This window comes from Artemia sp. Qi Xiang Cuo, chromosome 16, assembly GCF_049724085.1.
Source record: "Artemia sp. Qi Xiang Cuo chromosome 16, ASM4972408v1, whole genome shotgun sequence".
Lineage (NCBI taxonomy): Eukaryota > Metazoa > Arthropoda > Branchiopoda > Anostraca > Artemiidae > Artemia > Artemia sp. Qi Xiang Cuo.
Window position 1 is genome coordinate 13829106 of NC_142809.1, and position 22234 is coordinate 13851339.

The 22234-nt window shown below is 35.0% G+C and overlaps 1 protein-coding gene across 2 annotated transcripts in view; it reads right to left on the minus strand.

The window, feature by feature from the left end:
* Window positions 1-21150, minus strand: part of Polr3C (RNA polymerase III subunit C) — a 112663-nt gene extending 91513 nt beyond the window's left edge. For both annotated transcript variants that reach the window (XM_089102267.1, XM_089102268.1), the window contains exons 1-2: window positions 20964-21150; window positions 6660-6787 (exon numbers count right to left, since the gene is read on the minus strand). In XM_089102267.1, the coding sequence (XP_088958393.1) occupies window positions 6660-6787; window positions 20964-21119 (284 nt within the window). In that variant the 5' untranslated portion in view covers window positions 21120-21150. The remainder of the gene's footprint in view (window positions 1-6659; window positions 6788-20963) is intronic.
* Window positions 21151-22234: the final 1084 nt, after the last annotated feature.

Here is a 22234-nt window from a genome sequence, read left to right on the forward strand (position 1 = left end):
GTTTCTACGACACTTCGATAAGAAGTGCCCTGGTCTAAAGAAAAAAATAATACATTGCGCCAATATCGTTCTTAAATGCCCCAAGGGCATAGCTTAAAACCCTTTCCCTGAGGGTTGTGGGGGAGTGTCCTCCTCAAAAACATATTTTCTATCTGGAAATCAACTACGCTGAACAAAAGGGCTATCTAAAAATTTGGACTGGTTGTGTTTGGGCGAATGATGGGCGTGGGGGGGGGGCTAGTTGCCCCCCAATCACTTTCGACTATTAAAAAGGGCACTAGCCAGTCCAATTCCCAATCGAATGAGCCCTTTTCCAAGTTTCTACGACAACTCCTTCGATACGAAGTGCCCCGGTCTAAGACCAAGAAAAAAAAAAAACAAAAAAAAAACATTGTGCCAACATCGTTCTTTACTTAGGCAGCGCTATTGCGCTGCCTATGATTCATTATCTAGAACAGTTTGACAAACTTCGGTTTCTGAATCAAATTTTTTTTTTCAAGTCAAAATTATTATTATCTTGTTTTAAAACAGCTTGCAGTTGCTCCTTCTGTTGTTTATTTTGTTTCTGAATTTGAGAAAATAGTTAGGACGAGTTCTATTGTTGTGGAAACTTCTTAGAGTTGCATATTAGTTACATGTTTAATTCCTGAGTCAGAACATACTGCCATAAAAAGAATTTGGGTTTCAATTATGATGTTGGTTCTTGTAGTTGAGCCTTTAGTAGCGTATTCTGTCTTTGAGCATATATAATATATAATTTTGAGCACCATTAATGACACAGAACTTGCAGTTGCTCCTTCAGAGACATTCACTCTAAATCATAGGCAGCGCAATAGCACTGCATAAGGAAAGAACGATGTTGGCACAATGTATTATTTTTTTTGTTTAGACAAGGGCACTTCCTTCGACCAAGAAAACTTTGACAAGGGCTCATTCGATTGGAAATTGAAAGGGCTAGTGCCCTTTTTAATAGTCAAAAGTGATTGGAGGGCAACTAACCCCCCTCCCACGCCCCCCGTACCCCCAAACACATTCAATCAAAATTTTTGAGGCAGCCATTTTGTTCAACGTAGTTAAAATGTCCGGAAAGTATGTCTTTGAGGATGACAACCCCTCCCCCCAGAACCCTCAGGGCAATGGTTGTAAGTTATGCCCTGGGGGCATTTAAGGTGTATATAGAAAGAGTATCGTAGAAACTTCAAAAAGGACTCATTCCACTGGAAACTGAAAGGGCTAGTGCTCTTTTTTAATAGTCGAAAGTGCTTGGAAAGCAACTAACTCCTCTCTCACGCCCACCATTTCCCCAAACACATAAAATCAAAATTTTGATAGCCATTTTGTTCAACGTAGTTAAAAGATCTGGAAATTAGGTTTTTGAGGATGAAACCCCCCACAGCCATCAGGGTAAGGGTTGTAAGTGATGCCCTGGAGCATGGAAGGTTTTTATAGAAAGCGCTGTCGTAAAGTGATTGAAGGGCAATTAACCCCCCTCTCACGCCCACCATTTCCCCAAACACATCCAATCAAAATTGTGAGATGGCCATTTTGTTCAGCATAGTTGAAAGGTCCGGAAATTATGTCTTCGAGGATGATTTACCCCCAACAGCCCCAGGGCAAAGGTTGCAAGTTATTCCCTGGGGGAATATAAGGTTGTTATAGAAAGCGTTGTAGTAGAAACTTCAAAAAAGGGTCATTCAATCGGGAATTCAGATGGCTATTGCCCTTATTAATCGTCAAAAGCGATCGGAGGGCAAATTCCCCACCCCCACGACCATCATTTCCCCAAACACTTCCGATTAACATTTTGATATTGCCATTTTGTTGAGCGTAATTGAAGGGTTCAGAAATTATGTCTTTGAGCATGACACCTCCACTCACAGCTTTCAGGGCTAAGGTTGTAAGTTATGCCCTGGGGAATATAATGTTCTTATACAAAGCGTGGTCATATAAACTTCAGAGGGGCCTCATTGGATTGGTAATCAGACGCTTTGGTGCTCCTCCTCCCACACACACACAAACACACACACACACGTCGTATTGTCCCGAAATGCATCTAATAGAAATTTTGAGATAGCTATTCTATTCAAAATAGTCTAAATATTATATAACAAGGCTTTTGGGGTTGAAACAAACCCCAGAGATTAGGGGCAAGAGTTGTAAGTTATGCCCAGGGGGTATTTAAGGTTTTTATAGAAGGGATGATTGTTTAACTTTAGAAGGGGCTCGTATGGTTGAAAATAGGAAGTTCTAGTTCCTTTTTAGGCGTCAAAAGTGATGGAGAGCATTTGGACCCCCCTCTTCCTCCCCTACAACCCCACCATTCACCAAACGCATCAGATTGAAATTATGAGATAGCGATTGTTTTTTCCAAAATAGTCCAAAGAACATATAACAATGTCTCTAGGGATGAAACAGCCCTCAACGCCTTGGGGATAGGGTTGTAAGTTATTTTATGAGGGCATATAAGGTTTTAATGGAATGGGCGGTCCTATAAACTTCAGTTGAGGCTCATTTGATTTGAGATAGGTAGTTATAGTACCCCTTTTAAGAGTCAAAGTGATTTGAAAACTAACAGCCCCCCTCCTCCACGCTCATTATTTACCTTAACACCTCAAATCAAAATTTGCAGATAGGCCTAACAATTTTATTCATCGTAGTAGGTTTTGGAAATTATGTCTGTGAGGAAGCTCTCAGACATAATTACAGCTCTCAGGGAAAGGGTTGTAAGCTCTGCCCTTGGGGTATATGAGGTTCTTAAAAAATGGTGGTCGTATATGCTTTGGAGGGGACTCATTGGACTGGTAATCATAAGTTCTAGTTCCCTTTTTAAGAGTCAAAATGATCAGAGCTCAGCTACCCCCCCCCCCCACACACACACACAAACAGGTTTTGTTTTCCTGGAATGTATCCAATAGATATGTTGATACAGTCCTTTTATTCAAAGTAGTTCAAATATCATATAGCAAGGCTTTTGAGGTTGATACAAACCACCAGAGCCTGAGGGCGAGGGTTGTACGTTATGCCCCTAAGGCATTTAAGGTTCTTATGGAAGGGATGGCTGTACAAGCTTTAGAGATGGCTCATTTGGTTTAAGTTTAAATTTCTAATTAACTTTCAAAAGTCAAAAACGTTCCATGTCAAAGTAGCACCCGACCCAACTATACCTCTTTTCACCAAATGTATAGGATTGAAATTGTGCAATGGCAAGTTTGTTTAAAATAGTCCAAAGAACATATAAAATGCTTCCAGAGTTGGCACAACCCCCCAGAGCCCTGGGGCAGGGGCTTTAAGCAATGTGCTGGGGGCATGTAAGGTTTTTATGGATGGAAGTGTCGTGTTTCATTCAGATGGGTCTCTTTGCATTTTAAATTGAAATTTTTGATGCCATTTTTCACAGTCAAGTTATATTGAGAAAACCCCCCCCCCCCACGTCCATCATATCCCATAACAAATATCAAAACAAAGTTTTGGGACATCAATTTGCTCAGCATTGTTGAAAGATTCAGTAATTATGTGTAGCAATAGTTGTAGTAGATTAGTAGCAGTATGCAAATAGCCCCTTTTTTCAACATCCCCTTAAACACACGATGAAATTTTAACTTAATACCATCAACCGGTCCTGAAGCATTGCTGATACGTCCTCTTGACAACGTATATGGGCATAGTGTGTTTCGATTGAATAGAATACAGTTACAATATTGTCCAAAATTTGCGCCTTAATACCCTTAGGTTTATTAGTTGTAGTAGTAGCACCAGTAAATACAGTAGTAGCTGTAGGAGTACAGTTAATAGAAGTAGTCTTAGCTTTAGTAGCAGTAGTAATAGTAGCAGTAATAGTAATAGTAGCAGTAGTTGTAGGAGTAGAAGCAGTAGTATTATGATGAAAATATTGTCTTTTGGTTAGTTCAACATCCCCCACTACAAGCGTTGTAAGTTTTAATTTCATGCACGAAATTGTTCCTAAGATATTGCTGATATGCCCTTTTGACAACCTGCATACGGATGACAGGTTCTCATCCGTACAGCAGAAATATTTTCTGAAAATATCACCTTCATACCTTCATAGGTTGTGGATTTTGAGCTAGCCGGAAGACACTGTGTGTATTCATTTAATGCTGCTTCTACGATTACTGTAACTAACGACACTAATGGCATTAAGTTGAAACTTTTAGAGAACGTTTAGGAGGAGTTTCAATTAAAAGAAAAACCTATATGCATGCAGGTATTAAAAGGGCATATAAGCACTATAGGGTATATAAGGACATAGGCAGCGATACTATATCATAGCTAGTAGTATCATTGATATTTTAAAGGAGCTAATTTTATTGAAAATTAAAAGTTCTATTGCCCTCTTAAGAGTCAAAAGTTATTGGAGGGCAATCAGCCCTCCTCTTTAGCTCATAATTTTCCAGACACTTCCAATCAAAATTTTAAGACAGCCATTTTGTTCAGCATAGCTGAATGGTCTAGCAACTACATTTTAGGGTTATTGGGTAAGTTAACCCCCCACAGTTATATAATTTGTTTATTATGCTTAAAAACTAAATTTACTTTGAAATTAAATCAAAACACACTGTTTGAATGTTGGTTGCCAATAAGACATCTCAGCAATACACCAAGAACGACTGAGGGTATTAAGTTCAAATTTTCGGGGCTCCTTCTATTGCTACTTCTGCTTTTAAAATTTTATTAAATCAAAAGAATGTAACTGTATCAAGACTGTGAAAGAGCATAAATATTTTTTTTGGGGGGGATGGTATTAATTTTTATTTATCAGGGCAACAAGAGGATGTATATGACTAAATTAAACACTACGTTTTGTGTCATGATTTTCGAAACAGTTTATGTTGTTAAAAATTGCTGAAAAAATTTCTCCAGCATATAAATAGCAGGCCAAACTATAAGTTCTTAAAGGAAAACCTGAAAGATTTAAAATATTATTTTCCTTTACCCTGAAAAAGACTGTGGCAGTATAAAACGAACAGAAACTAATCAAAAAAACTTTTTCCACAAAATAAGTTTTTCGAAAAAAAAGTAAAGAACTCCATTAAACCAAAAATGAACAAAAATAGAATCAAATAATCTACCAAGCATACAACTACCACAAATCAGTTTCAATAAATGAATGAAACCTTTAACAAACAGAAACTAAAGTAAATAACAGAGTCTACCTCAAAACGAACAGAAATTAATATGAGTACGGTTCAAAACCCCTATGCTTTCTAAATACCAGAACATAATTTGCACTTTACTGAAAAAAAATTGTTTAAATCTTTTCACTTTTGTAACTTTAAGAAATCAAAAATTAATCAAGATTTCAAGGAATAAATAGCAGCATTATGTATATTAAACTGACAATACCCTTTTTTCAGTAAATTCATTTGAATTTTTTAAATAAAGTACGAATTATATTCTGGCTTTTAGAAAGCATAGGAGTTTTGAACCCTACTCATATTAATTTCTGCTCGTTTTGAGTTTGACTCAGTTATGTATTTTAATTTCTGTTTGTTATGGGTTTCATTTATTTATTGATACTGAATTGCGATAGTTGTATGCTTGGTAGATTATTTGATTCTATTTTTGTTCATTTTTGGTTTAATGGAGTTTTTTACTTTTTTTGAAAAACTTATTTTGTGGAAAACATCTTTTTAATTAATATAAATAAACAAAGAAAAAACTGAGTTTTACTACTGATGACATAACAACTTTCCTTTTCAGCTGCATAACAATATAACAACTTACAATCCTTTAGCTTCACATTTTTCTTCTGTAATGCCAATGAATTCAAAAAATGTTGAATTTGTAACACAGTAAATGCTTAGAGCCTTTATAAATGGAACTGTTTATATTATTCCTTGCAATTAAGTTTTAAAAAGGAAACTAGCAACAAACTATGTCTAAACAAAAAAGGCACCAGGTACAAAAATATCCAATGGAGAGCAGACCTGGCTTATAAGAGCATCTAGAAAAATACTTCAAATATCAATTAAAGAAGTAAATTATATGAAGTTTGACCATACTTCTATTGTTCTAATTAAATATCTTAATATCTTGATATCAGTAACTGTTTTTCAGTTGTGACTGTAAGTTTTTCAAACATCCAGTTCATTTTGTGAAGTTATTTACAGAAAAGAATAAAGAAGATAATAAAAGTCAGAGATTGTTTAGAATCCTTGAAGGTAATAACTCAGATTTGGCAAGGAAAACTACCAGCCAAAACTAACTTTAAATAATAACCTTTACTTTGCAAGTCAATCTAAGTTCCACTAGTCCCCATATGTTGGCTTAGCATCTTTCTGCTAGAAGCTAATACCAATAAAAAGCAAAGCAGCCCTGGTTGGTAAGCTCAAAAAGATTACCTCTTAAACATACAAAAGTCAGGGGCAAAATGAGGATTGAAATTAGAAAACAAAATTAACTTACTTTGGGAATAAAACTATATGTAAAATTTTTTAACAAAATTAAATTACTTAATATTAATAATTAAAATAAAATTATTAAATTTTAAAATAAAATTATAAAATTATTAAATTATTAAATTTTATATATTAAATTTAAATAATAATAATTAAAATAAAATAATTAAATTAAAATAATTAATTATTAAAATAAAATAATTAAATTATTTTAACAAAATTAAATTAACAAAATTAACTTACTTTGGGAATAAAACTATATGCAAAATTTTTTCTTCATCTAAAAGGAATTCCAATATCTCAGGATTCCTTTCTGACTTCACTATTACTAAGAGTTGATGCTGATACAAAGTTGCCAAACACTGGCTAAGCTAAAAGAAACGATACAATTTTTAGCTCCTACAACTTCAGATTCAAAAATAAACTAACACTGATATTATTTATAGCTTGTACAAAATGCAAAGCCATCCCTTTAGTTTTGGCTTTATCAAACATACTTCTACCTCTCTCCTTTTTGAAAAAAAAAAACTGTGAAAGAAAAAATCCATGCAATGCAAGCATCTTGGCATGGAACAGCCTCTTCTTCTTTTTATAGCCAGCTGCTCATTTTAAAAATGCTCAGCTACCCCTCCAAGTTCTGGTCGTATGAAACCAAATCATTTCAGAACTAAAACAGCCCATATTCCTTTTTTCAAAGTAACAATATTAGAGACAAGCGAGAGTAGCAAACAATTAACCAACATTTTGAAACTATCTTGGTTAGTTACACTGGCAAGCCCTTGGTAAGTGAAATATGCTTTACAGTAAAAAGTTTCAATGGAACAAAAAAGGATGGATTACAATATTTTTTTTATTGAAGCAAATGGCCTTGGAAAAATCATAGGGAGGATACAGTACAGAAGTTTTGTTATTGTTTTTACTCTTTTCACTTCCCCCAGCTTGTTGCAAATTAGAAACCTGTCTAAGAAACTGATCTAACTTTTCTTATGACAGGGATTCAGCTACCTATTCAGAAATTTATAGTTTTTTGTCTTTATTATTGATCCATGGAAATGTTAATACTATTTTTTAGATTTCTTTATAAAAAAAATGAAACACAGACTAAATTTTTTGTAACCGCCTTTACTGACATCGTCAAATGCTATTGAGGAATTATACTAACTTAATATACACCAAAACAAATTCTACCATGTAAGTAGGAACCTACCTAAAAACTTTGGATACATGTCAATATCAAAACTGCGAGTCAGTTTGAATAAAGTATTTGTGATGACACATATTATCATGCTCGTGTTTTTCCCTTTATACACTTGTTGGCTGCCACAGATAGATTTAATTAGTTTAAATAAATATGAATTACAATATTCAACCTCATTAAGATTACATGTGATTGCATGCTGTAGTGATTGTGAATTTTCCTGTTTTTAGACTATTTTGACAAAAATGTTATCATTGTACAAGTGGATTTGAGGGATTTTTCATATATTCAATCAAGTCAGAGTGAAGTTCTTGTTGAAAGGATATTTTTTATTTTATTTCTTTTTTAGTGTTGACTAAGCTGATTTTCATAAGACATGCAACAGCAAATTACTTCATAACTGAGTACCCTTATCCCTAATTTGGGATTAGAGGTAGGCTATGTATGGCTAACAGTCTTAGACCTATACATTTAACTTCATTCAGTATTAGACCAGCCCCCACCCTCAGATGCCCTCAAGATTTTTGTTTTGAAAGAAACTCCTAATTTTACTATAAAGACCTATCTTCTATGCTATTTTTATTTGTAAATTATTACAAACTTTCCCTATTATGCTACCTCACACTTTCCATATACTACCTATGTATAAGGCATGTGTGACTTAATCATTAGGTGATAATGGGTCAGTTTGGGTGGGAAAAACCTGTGTCATTCAAAAGAGTGATTTAAGATCAAACAAAGTTTTGGCTATTTAATTTTTTTTTGCATCTTACAACTTACTAAGTGAATATACAGGAAATTGAGACACCTAGGTCCTGAATGTTCAAAAAACTAGCTTCAAACCTTAAACAGTAACAAAAATGAATGTTTGAAACTTCTTGATCTAGAAAATGCATGAGGCAACCTATATAACGTCCAAAAAAACCCTTAAAATGTCATAACATACAGAATAGTCATCCCCAAACTTCACTGATACTATAACTATAATCTTACCCTTCAAAAAAATCACTATTCTAATAAACGTCTTTTCTTTCAATAGACAGCCCAAGGAGGGCAGATTAGGGAGACAGTATAGTACTTTATCTTCTTTGAAAATTATTTCCAGGGCCCTTTTATGGATAGATTCAATTTTATCTGACTCTTCTCTGGAGATGTCAGGGTGCCAAACAGAACAAGCACATTTAAGATGAGGACAGACAAAGGAAGTAAAAATATTTAGGGAATAAGGAGTGAGAAGCCACATTTATTTAAAAGCTTAAGGGGGAGAAACATACCTCCTTTAAAGAGGGAGAGCCTTATGAATGATATTTTTAACATAGATACCCCACTTTAAAGTAGAAAAATCTGTTACATCAAGTAATTTAAAGGAGGACACAAAAATTCTAGGAGGGATAGGAATGGTATAGAGTTTTTTTTTAAATTATCGCTATCATAAATTTAGAGGGGTTTAATATTGTTTCCGAAATCGAGGAATCTTGCGCAATGCCATTGAGGATGCTCACAAGGTAATTCATTAAAATCATAAAGGAAGCTTCAATAACCATACAATTTTCCATCAGTCACGAAATTTCTTAGCCAGACTGTAAATCATGACTGAGAAAAGGAGGGGACCAAGGAGAGTATCTTGGGGTACACCATTGTGGACAGATAGAGGATTGGAATAGTGATTCAGATATCTTACCCCTTGTAATAAATTTGAAAAGGAGGCAGCCGATTTCACAAGGGACAGGTAACTAGTAAATTCAGTCATAAGTTCTGGCCCAATAAGGCCATGTTTAATCCAAGGCTATATATAGAAGAGTAAAGGTGGAGTTTTTTCAATTACTTAGCTAAGTAGAATGGGGGAACACCATGGGCGCCGGCAAGGGGGCAGGGGGCCATGCCCCCCCCCTGAAGATTTGGAACTATAAAGTAATTATACGGAAACCAAAGGAACGAGAGCAGAATAGGGAAAAACCATGGAAAAAACGTTTGTTGCCCCAATGTTGGCAGCCTGCCAATAGATTTTGACCCATAATAAGGAAAATATAAGTTCTAATTTGTGACTGAGAAGCCCCTGACCAGTTTTCCACAAACATTTTTTCTATATGGTTTGGTTGGAGCAAAAAAAAAAATAAAAAAAAAAAAAATTATTCATAGTAATTAAGAGTAAGTAAATAACGATCCTTGTCAATAAGGAAAGTATAAGAGCCTAACTATTGATAATATTCAGTCAAAGAATCAGCTTTTTATGGTGATCCTAAATATGTATTTGTTTATTAGTAATTAGTGCAGTTATTAGAACACAAGAAAGTTCGTATAATTATAGAAAACTCAAGGAAAACAACTAAATACGGGGCAATTTCGCTAATAATATACCGTCAACTTTTGCTTGCATTGCAAGAGTACCCATGAGCTAATATATGAAGCCACTATAATCAGAAATGTTTCCCCTGAACAGAATGCTAAGAATTTCCGTATTTTCCCCCTTAACGGATACGTTTTTAGTGTTTTATTATAATTTTTTTTGTTTCTAGGAGTGATTGTATTTATCTAATTGTAACTTAACGCTGGGTGTTAAAATCCTAGTTTTTGTAAGTAGACTATTGTTTTGTGTGTTTTTGTAACTAATTACTTTTTTCATTTTTATATATTTTAACTTTAATTGACATACTTCTTCTATTGCTTTTGAATAATTATTCGTCTCTAAGCTTCGTTAAATAAAGAAAATATAACAAGTTTTTTCAACTGAAAGTAAGGAGCAACATTAAGTTATAACGAACGGAAATTATTACATATATGAGGGGGGGGGGCCTCCTCAACACCTCGTCATTCAAGCTACAGTTTTTCGGCACTTTGAAAAAAAGTTACTTAATGTTCTAATTAAACGACCCTTGTGTTTAATGAATCGTTTTTAAAGAATTGGGACAAAATTTAAACTTTAGCACAAAGAGAGAAATGTTGAAGAGGGGCAACCCCCCTCACATACGGAATAATTTCTATTCGTTTTAAGTTTTAATCTTGCTTCTTACTTTCAGTTTAAAAAACTTGCTTTTTTATTTCTGATCGTTCTTTAAATAACGCCAGGATACCTGGCTCCACCTCCACGGAAAAATCCCCCTCCTCACAGAAATAACATCTGGATAATTCAATTCTGGCGAAAATTTACCCTTAACATGTCCACGCGTAAAATTGAATCGGTAAAGAGAAAGCAAAACATATAAAGAAATTTCATATATGAATTCTCGCAAATTCACCTAGTGTAAAATCTCTCCTGAAAATTTCATCCCCTGGAAACCATCCTCACCATTAAAAATTCTCCCAGCAGAAAATTCGTCCTTCCCTCCCCACCCGAAAAATGTATGCATACTTCCCAATAACAAATAAAACAAAGGGCAATTTTATTAACTTTAAAACCTTTCCCCGTGGGCTGTAGGGGGTCATTTTATCTCCAAAGACATGGTTACTGGGCCTTTTCAACGATGCTGAAGAAAAAAACTATCTCAAAATTTTAATTGGACGATTTTGGGAAAAAAGTAGCGTGGGAGGGGGCCTAGTTGCCCTCCAATGTTTTTGGTCATTTGAAAAGGGCACTAGAACTTTACATTTCCGTTAGAATGAGCCCTATCCCGACGTTCTAGGCCCACTGGGTCGATACTATCACCCTTGGGAAAAAAAAACAAATAAACACGCATCCATAATTTTTCTTCTGGTAAAAATAGCAAAATTCCACACTTTTGGAGATATGGGTTTGAAATATCTAGGGTAGGCCAATGGTTCTTTGATACCCTGAATCTGATGATGTAATTTTAACTTAAATTATATGACTTCAAGGGGGTGAAGTCATTTCACCCCCTTTCCCCCTTTTTTCCAAAAATCAGACAAATTTTCTAAGGCTTGTAGCTTTTGATGGGTAAGACTAAACTTAATGAAACTAATATATTAGGAATAAACATGATCAGCCAATTCTTTTGATATGTCTATTGGCATCAAAATCCTGTTTTTTATTGTATGGATGGAAATTCTGCAAGACTTTCGATCTTCTATGTAACTGAAGCCATCACAACCTCTACAATAGGATTTTCTTGTCAATTATTTTTTAATACATTAAAGTACTTCATATACATAGAAAAAGTAAAATATTACCATTAAAAATTCCTGAAAACTAAGTTCCTAGCAGTATTTGCCAACCCACGGAAATTTCCTGGCGGGACTGATGATGACCTGTCTTGCCTTTTCCAACTCTGTGTAGGTAGATATGGGAATGTAACATATTAGCTGTATAGAGAAACATTCCAATTAATTCCTTCTCCCCCCCTCCCCTTTCAACATTTTTCTGAAGTCTCATGAAGAGTAAGCAATTTCTCCATTCAAATGTACTTTTGTAGGAATCTACCCATCCCCTTTTTGTACTTTTTTTTAATAATGAAAGAAGCCATTTTTCAACAGAACTACCCTAAAAAGGTATTTCATTTTTAACTTAAAGGGGGGGAAGTTCGTGGGTTATTTGCTTCCCCCACTGTAATTGGTTTCACAACTGGGATAGGTAAAACTGCAGTCAGGTGGCTCTTCTAAAGGAAACTTGCAAGTAAAATAGATATAGTGCCCTTAGGTTCCTTATCTTATAGGCTATTCTTTCAAAATGTCATGATTGATTTCTGACATTGCACCCAGCCTCCCATGAGGGCCCTAGATGCAACCCAATGATATATAGTTTCCCAAATATTTGAACCATTTTAAATAATGACTTTATCCAGAACTCTGTAAAAACTCAGGCAAAACTGGACTTCATTCAGTCAGGGATGCAGCTACCTGGTATACAGCACATTACGTATAAACTTTGTCATTTCTGAGTTTGAGGACAGGTTTAAATACGTAGATGAGTTGTCAGTTCTTCTGAAATATCTCATTGAAAACTCCAAGGCAGTTCCCCAATTAAGTGATGCAATAATGAGCAACTTTAAAGACCGATGTACTATCAACAGCCTTAAAATCAATGAAAGAAAAAACAAAATCTTATACTTTAATCCTCTTAAGAGGGATTTTGTCAGTCCTCCCACACTGTATCCTAGTGTATCTTTGGCTGTAATTCTTGGTGCCACATTTAGCATTGACTGCTCGTTTAGTACATATGTTGATATAATCACTATTAAGGCAAGTGGTGCAATGCGTACCCTTATCTTACCATGTTGTTTCGGTTTTTCTGTGTCCCAACTTAAGAAAGCTTATCTTAAATACATCTGACCAATTATTGAGTAAGCTTGCCCTGTATGAGGCCCTCAAGTCAACAACACGAGTTACCTAAGCAATCAACTTGAGTCACTATAAAAAGAGCCTTTAAAGTTATTCTTTCAGACGCATATGTAAGTTATGAATTGGCATTATCTGTCCTACAACTACCATCCCTTCATAAACATTGTTTGGGTTTGATCTGCAAACTTGGCCAATTTCTTCTTAACAGTAAAAAACATAGAGATATTCTACCACCACTTACTAGGAATAAAATAAACATAAGGTCAGCTAAAAAAGTAAGACTGCAATTGCCTACTCCAAAAACAAACCGTTTTTGCCAATTTGTTTGTTCCTTTTTACATGTCAGAGTTTAATAAGTTATAGTCGTGCGTTTTCTCTTGTTTCGCTGTTAGTACTAGCGCCATTTAGTTGGATCTAAACTATGATTGCCTGCATAAATAAAAATATTCTATTAGAAGATGATAAACAATGAAGAAATGTATAATTTAGGACTATAGGCTATATTTTACAATCAGGGGAGGGGGGCAGGATGTATTGCCAGAAAATTGAACATGATTCTTAGAAATAGCATAAAATAAGAAATCTAATGGTATTATTTTTATTTTAATAGCATGTTATCTTCAGAACAACACCTTGACTGCAATTTTCTTCTGGGATATAATTGTCACAGTTTGTCATTATAATTCTCTCTTAGGTTAAATTTATGTTTAAGGGCTTCATGTTATCCTCAAAAGTAGTTGAGTTAGGTGAATGGAACTTTCAGGAATTAATCCAAGACTGAGAATTGTGCCTGGGAAAGGAATAGCCAAGCTAGTATGCCGTGTTTTCTTGTTTCTAGGGCTTAGATGATTGTATACACAACAAGTCCATAACAACGAGAATTCTGAAATAAATATATTAGCTTAATTTTGAGGCTTTTGATTGGCTTTAGTCTTTTTAAAGTATAATTCCTGTTAATTCAGTAATAAACAGTTTTTTCTTAAATACTAGAAATCATTTTACAGAAATTTAAAACCTTATAAATACCAGCCCTGTACATAGTGTAAATAATGATCTAGAAGTGTTTACGTCACCAATTAGTGCCCATGAACTCACACTCATCATCCTACAGGTCCCTTATAAATGAAAGTTTCAATGCAGCTGATGATAGTAGATCTTCAAGCACCTCTCTATCTATTGTAGAGAAGTCTGTCCTCAATGTGAACCATTGCCATAAGGAAGTACTCAACCAAAGAAAGCAGAGCATAAATCAAGATTTCTCCACTCTTATAGCAAACATTGACCATCTACCAAACAAAATTAATTAGCTGAAATCTTTGATATATGCAAGTGATTATGATGTAATACTTCTTAATGAGGTGTGACCCAAAAATTCAAGAAACCAGCTTCTAGATTTGCATGTCAGTATGCAAGGCTACCATACAGTATCCAACTTGTCATCCAATTGTTGTCACCAGGGAACACTGGTCAAAACCTCTTACGCTGTCACCCCAATTAGCTACCCCACTGGATGCCCCTATGCTGAAACCACTTTCTTCAATATTTCACTGAGAATAAAAGCCACCCTTCTGTTAGAATTGGCTGTGTATACAGACGTCCATCTGCACCATCACCAGAGGAAACAGATAAGAAACTAGCAGAGCTTATCTGCAAGATTACAGATACCCACCATGGGGACCTACTAATTGCAGGTGACTTCAACCTGCCTAACATAACCTGGAAAGACCAGTTTCCCTACATCTATTCTGGTCCTATGAGCCCAATCTTTGACATTGTTCATGATATCCTTTTCCACAAAATTGTCAACCAGCCAACGCGTTTTAGGGAGGGTCAGCAACCAAGCCTTCTTGACTTGGTATTTCTCCAAAGACCAGAGGCTCTTCTGTCCACTGCATACATGCCCCCAATCAGGAAGAGTGACCATGTTGCCATACATAGCAGAACAACAAATCACTACATCAAGAAGACCTTCATTAATTATAAGAAGATTTGAATGGATCTTGGTAGTATTGCATGAGATGACGCCTTTTCTGGCTCTCAGGAACAGCAATGGCAGCACTTCTGAAAATTAATAATAAACAAAGCAAATCAATACACTTCAAGCAAACTTATTGCCAAACCAAAAGCACTCCCAACAATGACAAAAGAGATTAAGAGGGAAATCAACCATAAAAGCAGATATTAGACAAAATATAAACAGCACCTGATCAAAGAGAGAAGTATTACAACAGCTGGAACAAGCTTAAAAACTTGACATAAGCCTTACATATGAATTTTGAATGTAAACTTGCTGATGAAGCCAAGACTAATCCAAAAAAGTTTTGGCAGTACATCTCTAGCCAAAACCACAATAGACAATGTATTAAAAACTGATAACTGAGCAAGATGGAGAAGTTATAGAAACTAATAAACTTGCTAATTTACTGAACCAGCAATCTGTCTCAGTTTTCATCACTGAGCCTGATGGCCCTTTACCTTCCCCATCCAAACTATCAAACAGTTCGTGGTAACAAACTGTAAGTAAGGAGCGACCCGGCTCAATGGTAACTGAAACTCTAAAAAACGGGATTTTTATACCAATAGATACATCAAAAGAATCAGATTTTAATTCTGATTTCAAATATATAAGTTTCATTAAGTTTAATCTTAGCCATCAAAAGTTACGTGCCTGAGAAAATTTGGCTGATTTTAGAAAAAAGGGGGAAAGACCCCGTAAAAGTTATAGAACCCTCATGAAAATCACACCATCATATTCAGCGTATCAGAGAACCCTACTGTAGATGTTTCAAGCTCCTATCTACAGAAATGTGGAATTTTCCATTTTTTGCCAGAAGAAAGATCACGGATGCGTGTTCATTTGTTTGTTTGTTTTTTGTTTTTTTTTTCCCAGGGGTGATCGTATCGACCGAGTGGCCCTAGAATATCGTGGGAGTGCTCATTGGAACGGAAATTAACATTTCTAGTGCCCTTTTAAAGTGACCAAAAAAAATGGATGGCAACTAGGCCCCCTCCCACGCTCATTTTTTCCCCAAAGTCACCCGATCAAAATTTTGAGATAGCCGTTTTGTTCAGCATGGTCGAAAATATGATAAAAATGTCTTTTAGGATGACTTGATCCCCCACAGTCCCCAGGGGGTGGGCTGAAATTTATGAACTTTACTCAATGTTAACATAGAGTATTGGTTATTGGGAAGTATACAGACTTTTTAAGAGGAGATTTTTTCTGGGAGGGGGGGGAAGGCGAGGGTCGGGGGCTATATGGAAGGATCGTGCCATGAAGGAAGTTTTCAGGGGGGAAGGGACATTGCTATGAAGGGGGCGCCGGATTTCCCAGCATTATTAAAGAAAAAGATCAGGAATTCAATAAAAAAAAAACAAGTTGTTCAACTGATCAACTGATTGTGATTAAGAGGTCATTTTTAAAGTACTGGAAAAAAAATTCGAACTATAGTTTAAAGAGCAGGGTATTGACTAGGGGGCGAACCCCCTAATATACCTGTTAAAATTTTATGAATATAGAAGTTTGTTACGTAAGTTAATTCTAAGTTATATATATTTATTACTAATAAAAACGTTCGTAAATAAAATTAAACAAGTTTCGAGAAAGCCATTTAACCAAATATAATATGCAAAATTTGTTTTAATTATTCATGTACGGTGAGCCAAAATCAAAACCTGCATTAATTCAAAAACGTTCAAAAATTAAATAAAAAAACAAGTTTTTTAAACTGAAAGTAAGGAGCAATATTAAAACTTAAGACGAACAGAAATTACTCCGTATATGAAGGGGGCTGTCCCCTCCTCAACGCCTCGCTCTTTACGCTAAAGTTTGACTTTCTCACAACTCTATTTTTCTAAACAATAAAAAAACTTTAGCGTAAAGAGCGAGGCGTTGAGGAGGGGACAGCCCCCTTCATATACGGAATAATTTCTGTTCGTTTTAAGTTTTAATGTCGCTCCTTACTTTCAGTTTAAAAAACTTGTTTTTTTTATTTAATAATATAAAAGCCCCAATGGAGAGCAAAACGGTATCATCTACAGAGGTCCTTAAACTTTTAAAAAAGTTGAATCCTAACAAGTCACCAGGACCTGATAATATACATCCCAGGTTACTAAAAGAAAATTGCAGAAGTAATAGCAGATCCCCTCACAAGAATCTTCCAGACACCACTTATCACTAAAGAGCTCCCAGCAGACTGGAAATTAGCCAACATAACTCCAGTATTCATAAAAGGTGACTGCACCATGCCTGAGAATTATCAACCTAACCTCAGTTGTGGTTAAGATGTTTGAACATGCAGTTAATGATTCATTGCTCAAACATTTAACTGCAAACAAAGATCTTGTCACCCAAGCAGCATGTGTTCCAGTTAGGAAAATCAATAAAAACAAACTTGTTGGGATCATATGAGATAATTACAAACCTGATTGATCAAGGACATCCACTTGACCTACTGCTGCTAGACTTTGCTAAGGCCTTTGACAAAGTGCCCCATAGTTGACTGCTCTTAAAATTATCTGCTGCTGGTATCAATACATCCTTGATAGCATGGCTGATGAATTTCCTCACTAACTACAAGCAGAAAGTCCATTTATTTGAGACAGGTGGTCAGCCAATCTACTCTGATGAGGCCATAGTAATGAGTAGGTTACTGCAGGGAACTGAATTGGGCCCAACACTTTTCCTGATGTATATCAACAATTTTTCCAATCATGTGGATAAAAATATGCATTTTTTTGCTGATGATGCCAACCTTTTGGCATTGCTAACCCACATATAATCCAACAAGAACTAGACAGGCTACAGAATTGGACTCAAGACTGGCTTCTCCAATTCAATACAAGCAATTGCTGCATTTTGCACCTTGGACCTAATAACCCATTGGCTATCTATTCAATTTTAAATCCAATCAGATCAATCACTAATATAAGGGACCATCTAGTGAAAAGAGAAGAAGAAATGGACCTTGGTGTGATCATTGATGAGGGGTTGAGGTTCCACAGCAACATCCAACATGTTGTCTCCTGAGCAAACTCTATCCCTGGCCTATTAAAATTGACCATCAGTAGCAGAGAGAGAACAATAATCATAAAACTTTTTAAGGCTCTTGTTAGACCCAATCTTGATTTTGACATGTGCCTGCCTGGTTGTTCTTACCAGCAAGATGTTAGGCTCATCAAAAATGTTCAGAGGCAAGCAAGAAAGTGCATGAAAAGCCTAAAGTTGTCTTCATATAAGGAACATCTCAAGCCACTCAAGCTATCTACCCTTATCTACAGATGCATGTGCATTGATGTGATGCTGACTTATAAACTCCAAAGGGAAAACTCCACCATCATCAAGGGCAACCACTGTACCAGCCATCATCTCACATGAGGACATTCATAGAAGCTACAAAAATTAAGCTCCAGATCAAGAATCTGTCAAATGCATTTCTCAAGAAGAGTAATTAACCAGTGGAATGAACTGAAGGACTCCACTGTCAGAACTCCTTCCATACAGTCTTTCCAACATCAACTTGACAAGAAGTGGGAGAAGAAGCAGTGGAAATTTGACTGGAAGTCATCAACTCAAGAGCACTACAGGTCCAGAGGACCTTTAAGCTCTCAAATGGATTAAGATGATTAAGGTAAGGTTCTTACATATATCTTTTAAGGAGATCCTTAAGGCTTTTAATACATTTCTAAGAGTGTTATTTACCTAACTTAACTACTTTCCAAGTTAGCAAGAATTTTATCCTCTTTAATTATTATAGGCAAGTGTCAAACTTGGAATTCAAACTTGATTCAAACTTAATTCAAACTTGGAATTAAGGTATATGATTATCACAGCTTACAATTAGTTAAACTCAGAAAATATCTAGTGCTTATGTATACCTCTTTTGGGAAATGTTTTAAAAACCTTGCATTTCCAATAAGATTCTTAAAATGTGAGTATTGGTTTCAGAACATACATAATACCACTTCTGCAACTTAAGGACAAAAGCTGCTCCCTCAGTGGGGACTAGGATAGTGGCCTCAATTCACAAAAATTTAGGGTGAAAAACATATTTTTCAAAATCCAGGGGAGGGTCAAATTTGTTTTTTTCTTTCTATTTTTTTTTTTTTTAAATAAAAATAGCCATTTTTCAATGAAAATACCCTGAAAGAAGGTAATTTTTAAAACTTAATTGGGGGGTCCAGAGATAATATGCTTCCTCTGCCCTCCCCCCGGATATGCCATTGGACTGGGAAAGGTAAGATTGCAGTTGGGTGGATCTTCTGAAGGAAAAAATGCTAGTAAAATAGATGTAGTACCATTAGAACCTTTATTTTATAGTCTACTTTTCCTAAGCATCTGGTTGATTTTCTGACAATGTACCCAACTTTAAACAGTATTCCTAGATATAGCCCTAGAATATAAAAACTAAAAAAAAGTGCCAAAATAGTGAAATTCTTGTTTTGTAATATGCAGCTTGTTTCTATTAATCAGACTATTCTATTTTCTTCTATTGTTACCCAAATCTTGAAATTGTTTCAAAATAATTTTATCCACAATTCTCTGGTCATCAATCAGACAAAAAAGGATTCTACTCAGTCAGGAATAAAGATACTTGTTATAAAACACATCAGGAGGTTACAAACAATGAAGAAAAATACTACTTAGGGCTACATATGGTACCATTAAGATGATAGAGTGCTTTGTCAGAAACTTGACCATGATAATTGGAAGTGGCATAAAATATAGAATAGGTCTGTTTTTTCACTCATCAATGTGCTAAGATCTTAAACCTTTTGACAGAAAACACTTAAAAGTGAAATCTTTGAACAAAGATCTTACATCTTTGGTCATTTTTGTGCAAATGTCTATCATAATTCTGCTCTGATCAGCCGTCTGAGAACAATGATGAGTAGATCATCAAATTTATCTCACCATTGTTCTATATGGCAAAACAGTGGCGGTCTTCACACTTTTTGCTAACATCAGTGAGCTGTAAGATCTTGGAACAAAGATGAGTTAAAAAAATGATAATCTTTGCAGAAAGATATAAGATCTTAGATGTAAGTTCTTAGTGCTAAAAAACGGGCCTAATATAGCAGTGATATTTTTATTTTACTAGTATGTTTCTTTCAGAAGAGAACCCTAAATACAATTTTCTCCTGGGATGCAATTGTCATAGTTTGTTATTTTGCCTTTAGCCTACTGCTCTTTTGAGTGAAATTCTAGTTTAAGGGCTTTATGTTAACTTGGAAATTAGTTGAGTTAGGTGAAGAAATTTAGGAGAAAAAACTAGGACAGTAGGGTTATAGATGAGCTGCTATGGCCACTTTGGTTATTTTTCAGTTTAGGTTCAGTTTACATTAATAGGTCTATAGGTCCTAACAATATAAATTCAACATGAAACAATATGAAATTTTTCCTAAATTTCAAAAGTCATTGTAAAGGTCTTTAAAAATTGGGATTGAGCAAAGGCATGAGGCTTAAGTCACTTTTTTATGGTGCTTAAAAATTATTCCTAGGAGATTATTAAAGCTATTGATTCATTTTCAAGGGGTATTATTTTGGTAAATATATACCAAATCATATTATTGAGTTAGGAATAAAGTGAATACACCAATTGCTGCCTTTTTTATGCTGATTACAAATATAATAATCATTTCTATTGAAAATGAATATTAGCCCCCCCCCCCATATATATGCCAATTAAGGGTATATATTTGTACATTAGGGGGGGACAAATTTTATTTCTGATATAAATGGGAGGTAAGTTTAAACTTTACCCCCACCCCCCTAATGTAGAAATATATACCCTGAATTGGCATATATAGGGCGGGGGGGGGGGCTAAAATTCAATTCCAATAGAAATGATTATTATATTTGCAATCAGCATAAAAAAATGCATCAAATGGTACATTCACTTTATTCCTAACTCAATAATATGATTTGGTATATATTTACCCTTATTTTACCTAGGTCAACTGTATTCCAAGATAGCAAAGCACACAGCCTAACTAAAATTGTCTTTAATAGTTCGCCTATAGGCTAGTATTTGCTTCAAACTGGGAATAAAGTCTATAATTTTCACACTTCACAACTATTTAACTCAGAAATCATCCTAGCCTATACTAATCCATACCTCCTTTGATGAGAGTTTTAAAGTCCTTGCATCCTCTATCAGATTCTTGAAATGTGAATATGGGTTTCTGAACAACAATAACGCCACTTCTGCGACTTGAGGGCCAAAAACTTCTTTTATTATGATCCTGTAGAGGAGTTTCTTTGCATAAATCATCTTTTCTCTCAAATTCAGCTTACAAAGTCAAACTCAAACACATGTTCAACTTTTAAAATGTTTGGTTAATAGCTTTAGAGCAGAATTGACGCTAGATCGGGATCGTGAAGTGTATGGTAAAGTGACGACTAAAAAAGTTGTAATTTGCAATATCCTTCCTACCGAAATGTGGTGACATATGCGGTGAATTTTGATGCCTGTATGCTGTTGCCTTTACGTCTATGCCTGTACGATGCCTGTACGTCTATGTTGTTATTATCTTAACAAAAAATAAGTTTTTTCAACAACTAATTTCTTTTCACTTGTTTTGTAAATATCTTTTAATTCAAGTTTGTTTTTAGAAAGTGGTAAATTTTACACAGAAATTTATCCAGATAAGGTAAAATATAGTAAGAAAATCGAGACCCCTGACCCCTGTTCAAAACAAAACGAAAAATTCTGATTTTAATTATAAATTTACAAGTTTTTTGCCAATATTTGACATTTTCGTTTGTTCTCAATCATCAATAGCTCTTTTAGACTTTCCATATTAAGGAAAACCTGGACGGAAAATTGGAAGTAGGAAGTATCTACAATAAATTTTTCTGCTACAACAACTAATACCGATATTAAAATTAAGGATAATAAGGTGAAAAATTTCGGATACATAGAAACTGCATGAAGCTAATTCGAGAAAAATTATGCCCACACAGACTGTCAAGCAGACACATCAGAAATGCTTCAGGAACAGTTAATGGGATGTATTAAGCTGAACATTTAAGCGTTTGTTGCAGGGGATGTTGAAGAAACCAAAGTTGCTATGCGGATACTGCTACTAATGCTGCTACAAATATTGCTACTGTGCAAGGTAAGGGTGTTAAGGTTAGCTTTTAAAATATATTCAGGTGGATGTTGACCTAAATCAATACAAACTATGAGCATGTGGACTTTCAAAAACTAGCAAAGCAATATTTTTAGAGCAACTTATGTTAATAACTTAGACCTTTAAGGGTAAGTTGTGGGGGACTTTGAACTAGCCAGAAGGCACTATATATACACTTTTAACACTACCCCTACGGTTACTGTAGTTAATGACGCTAAGGGAACGAAACTTATATAAAAATAAACTTATGGGG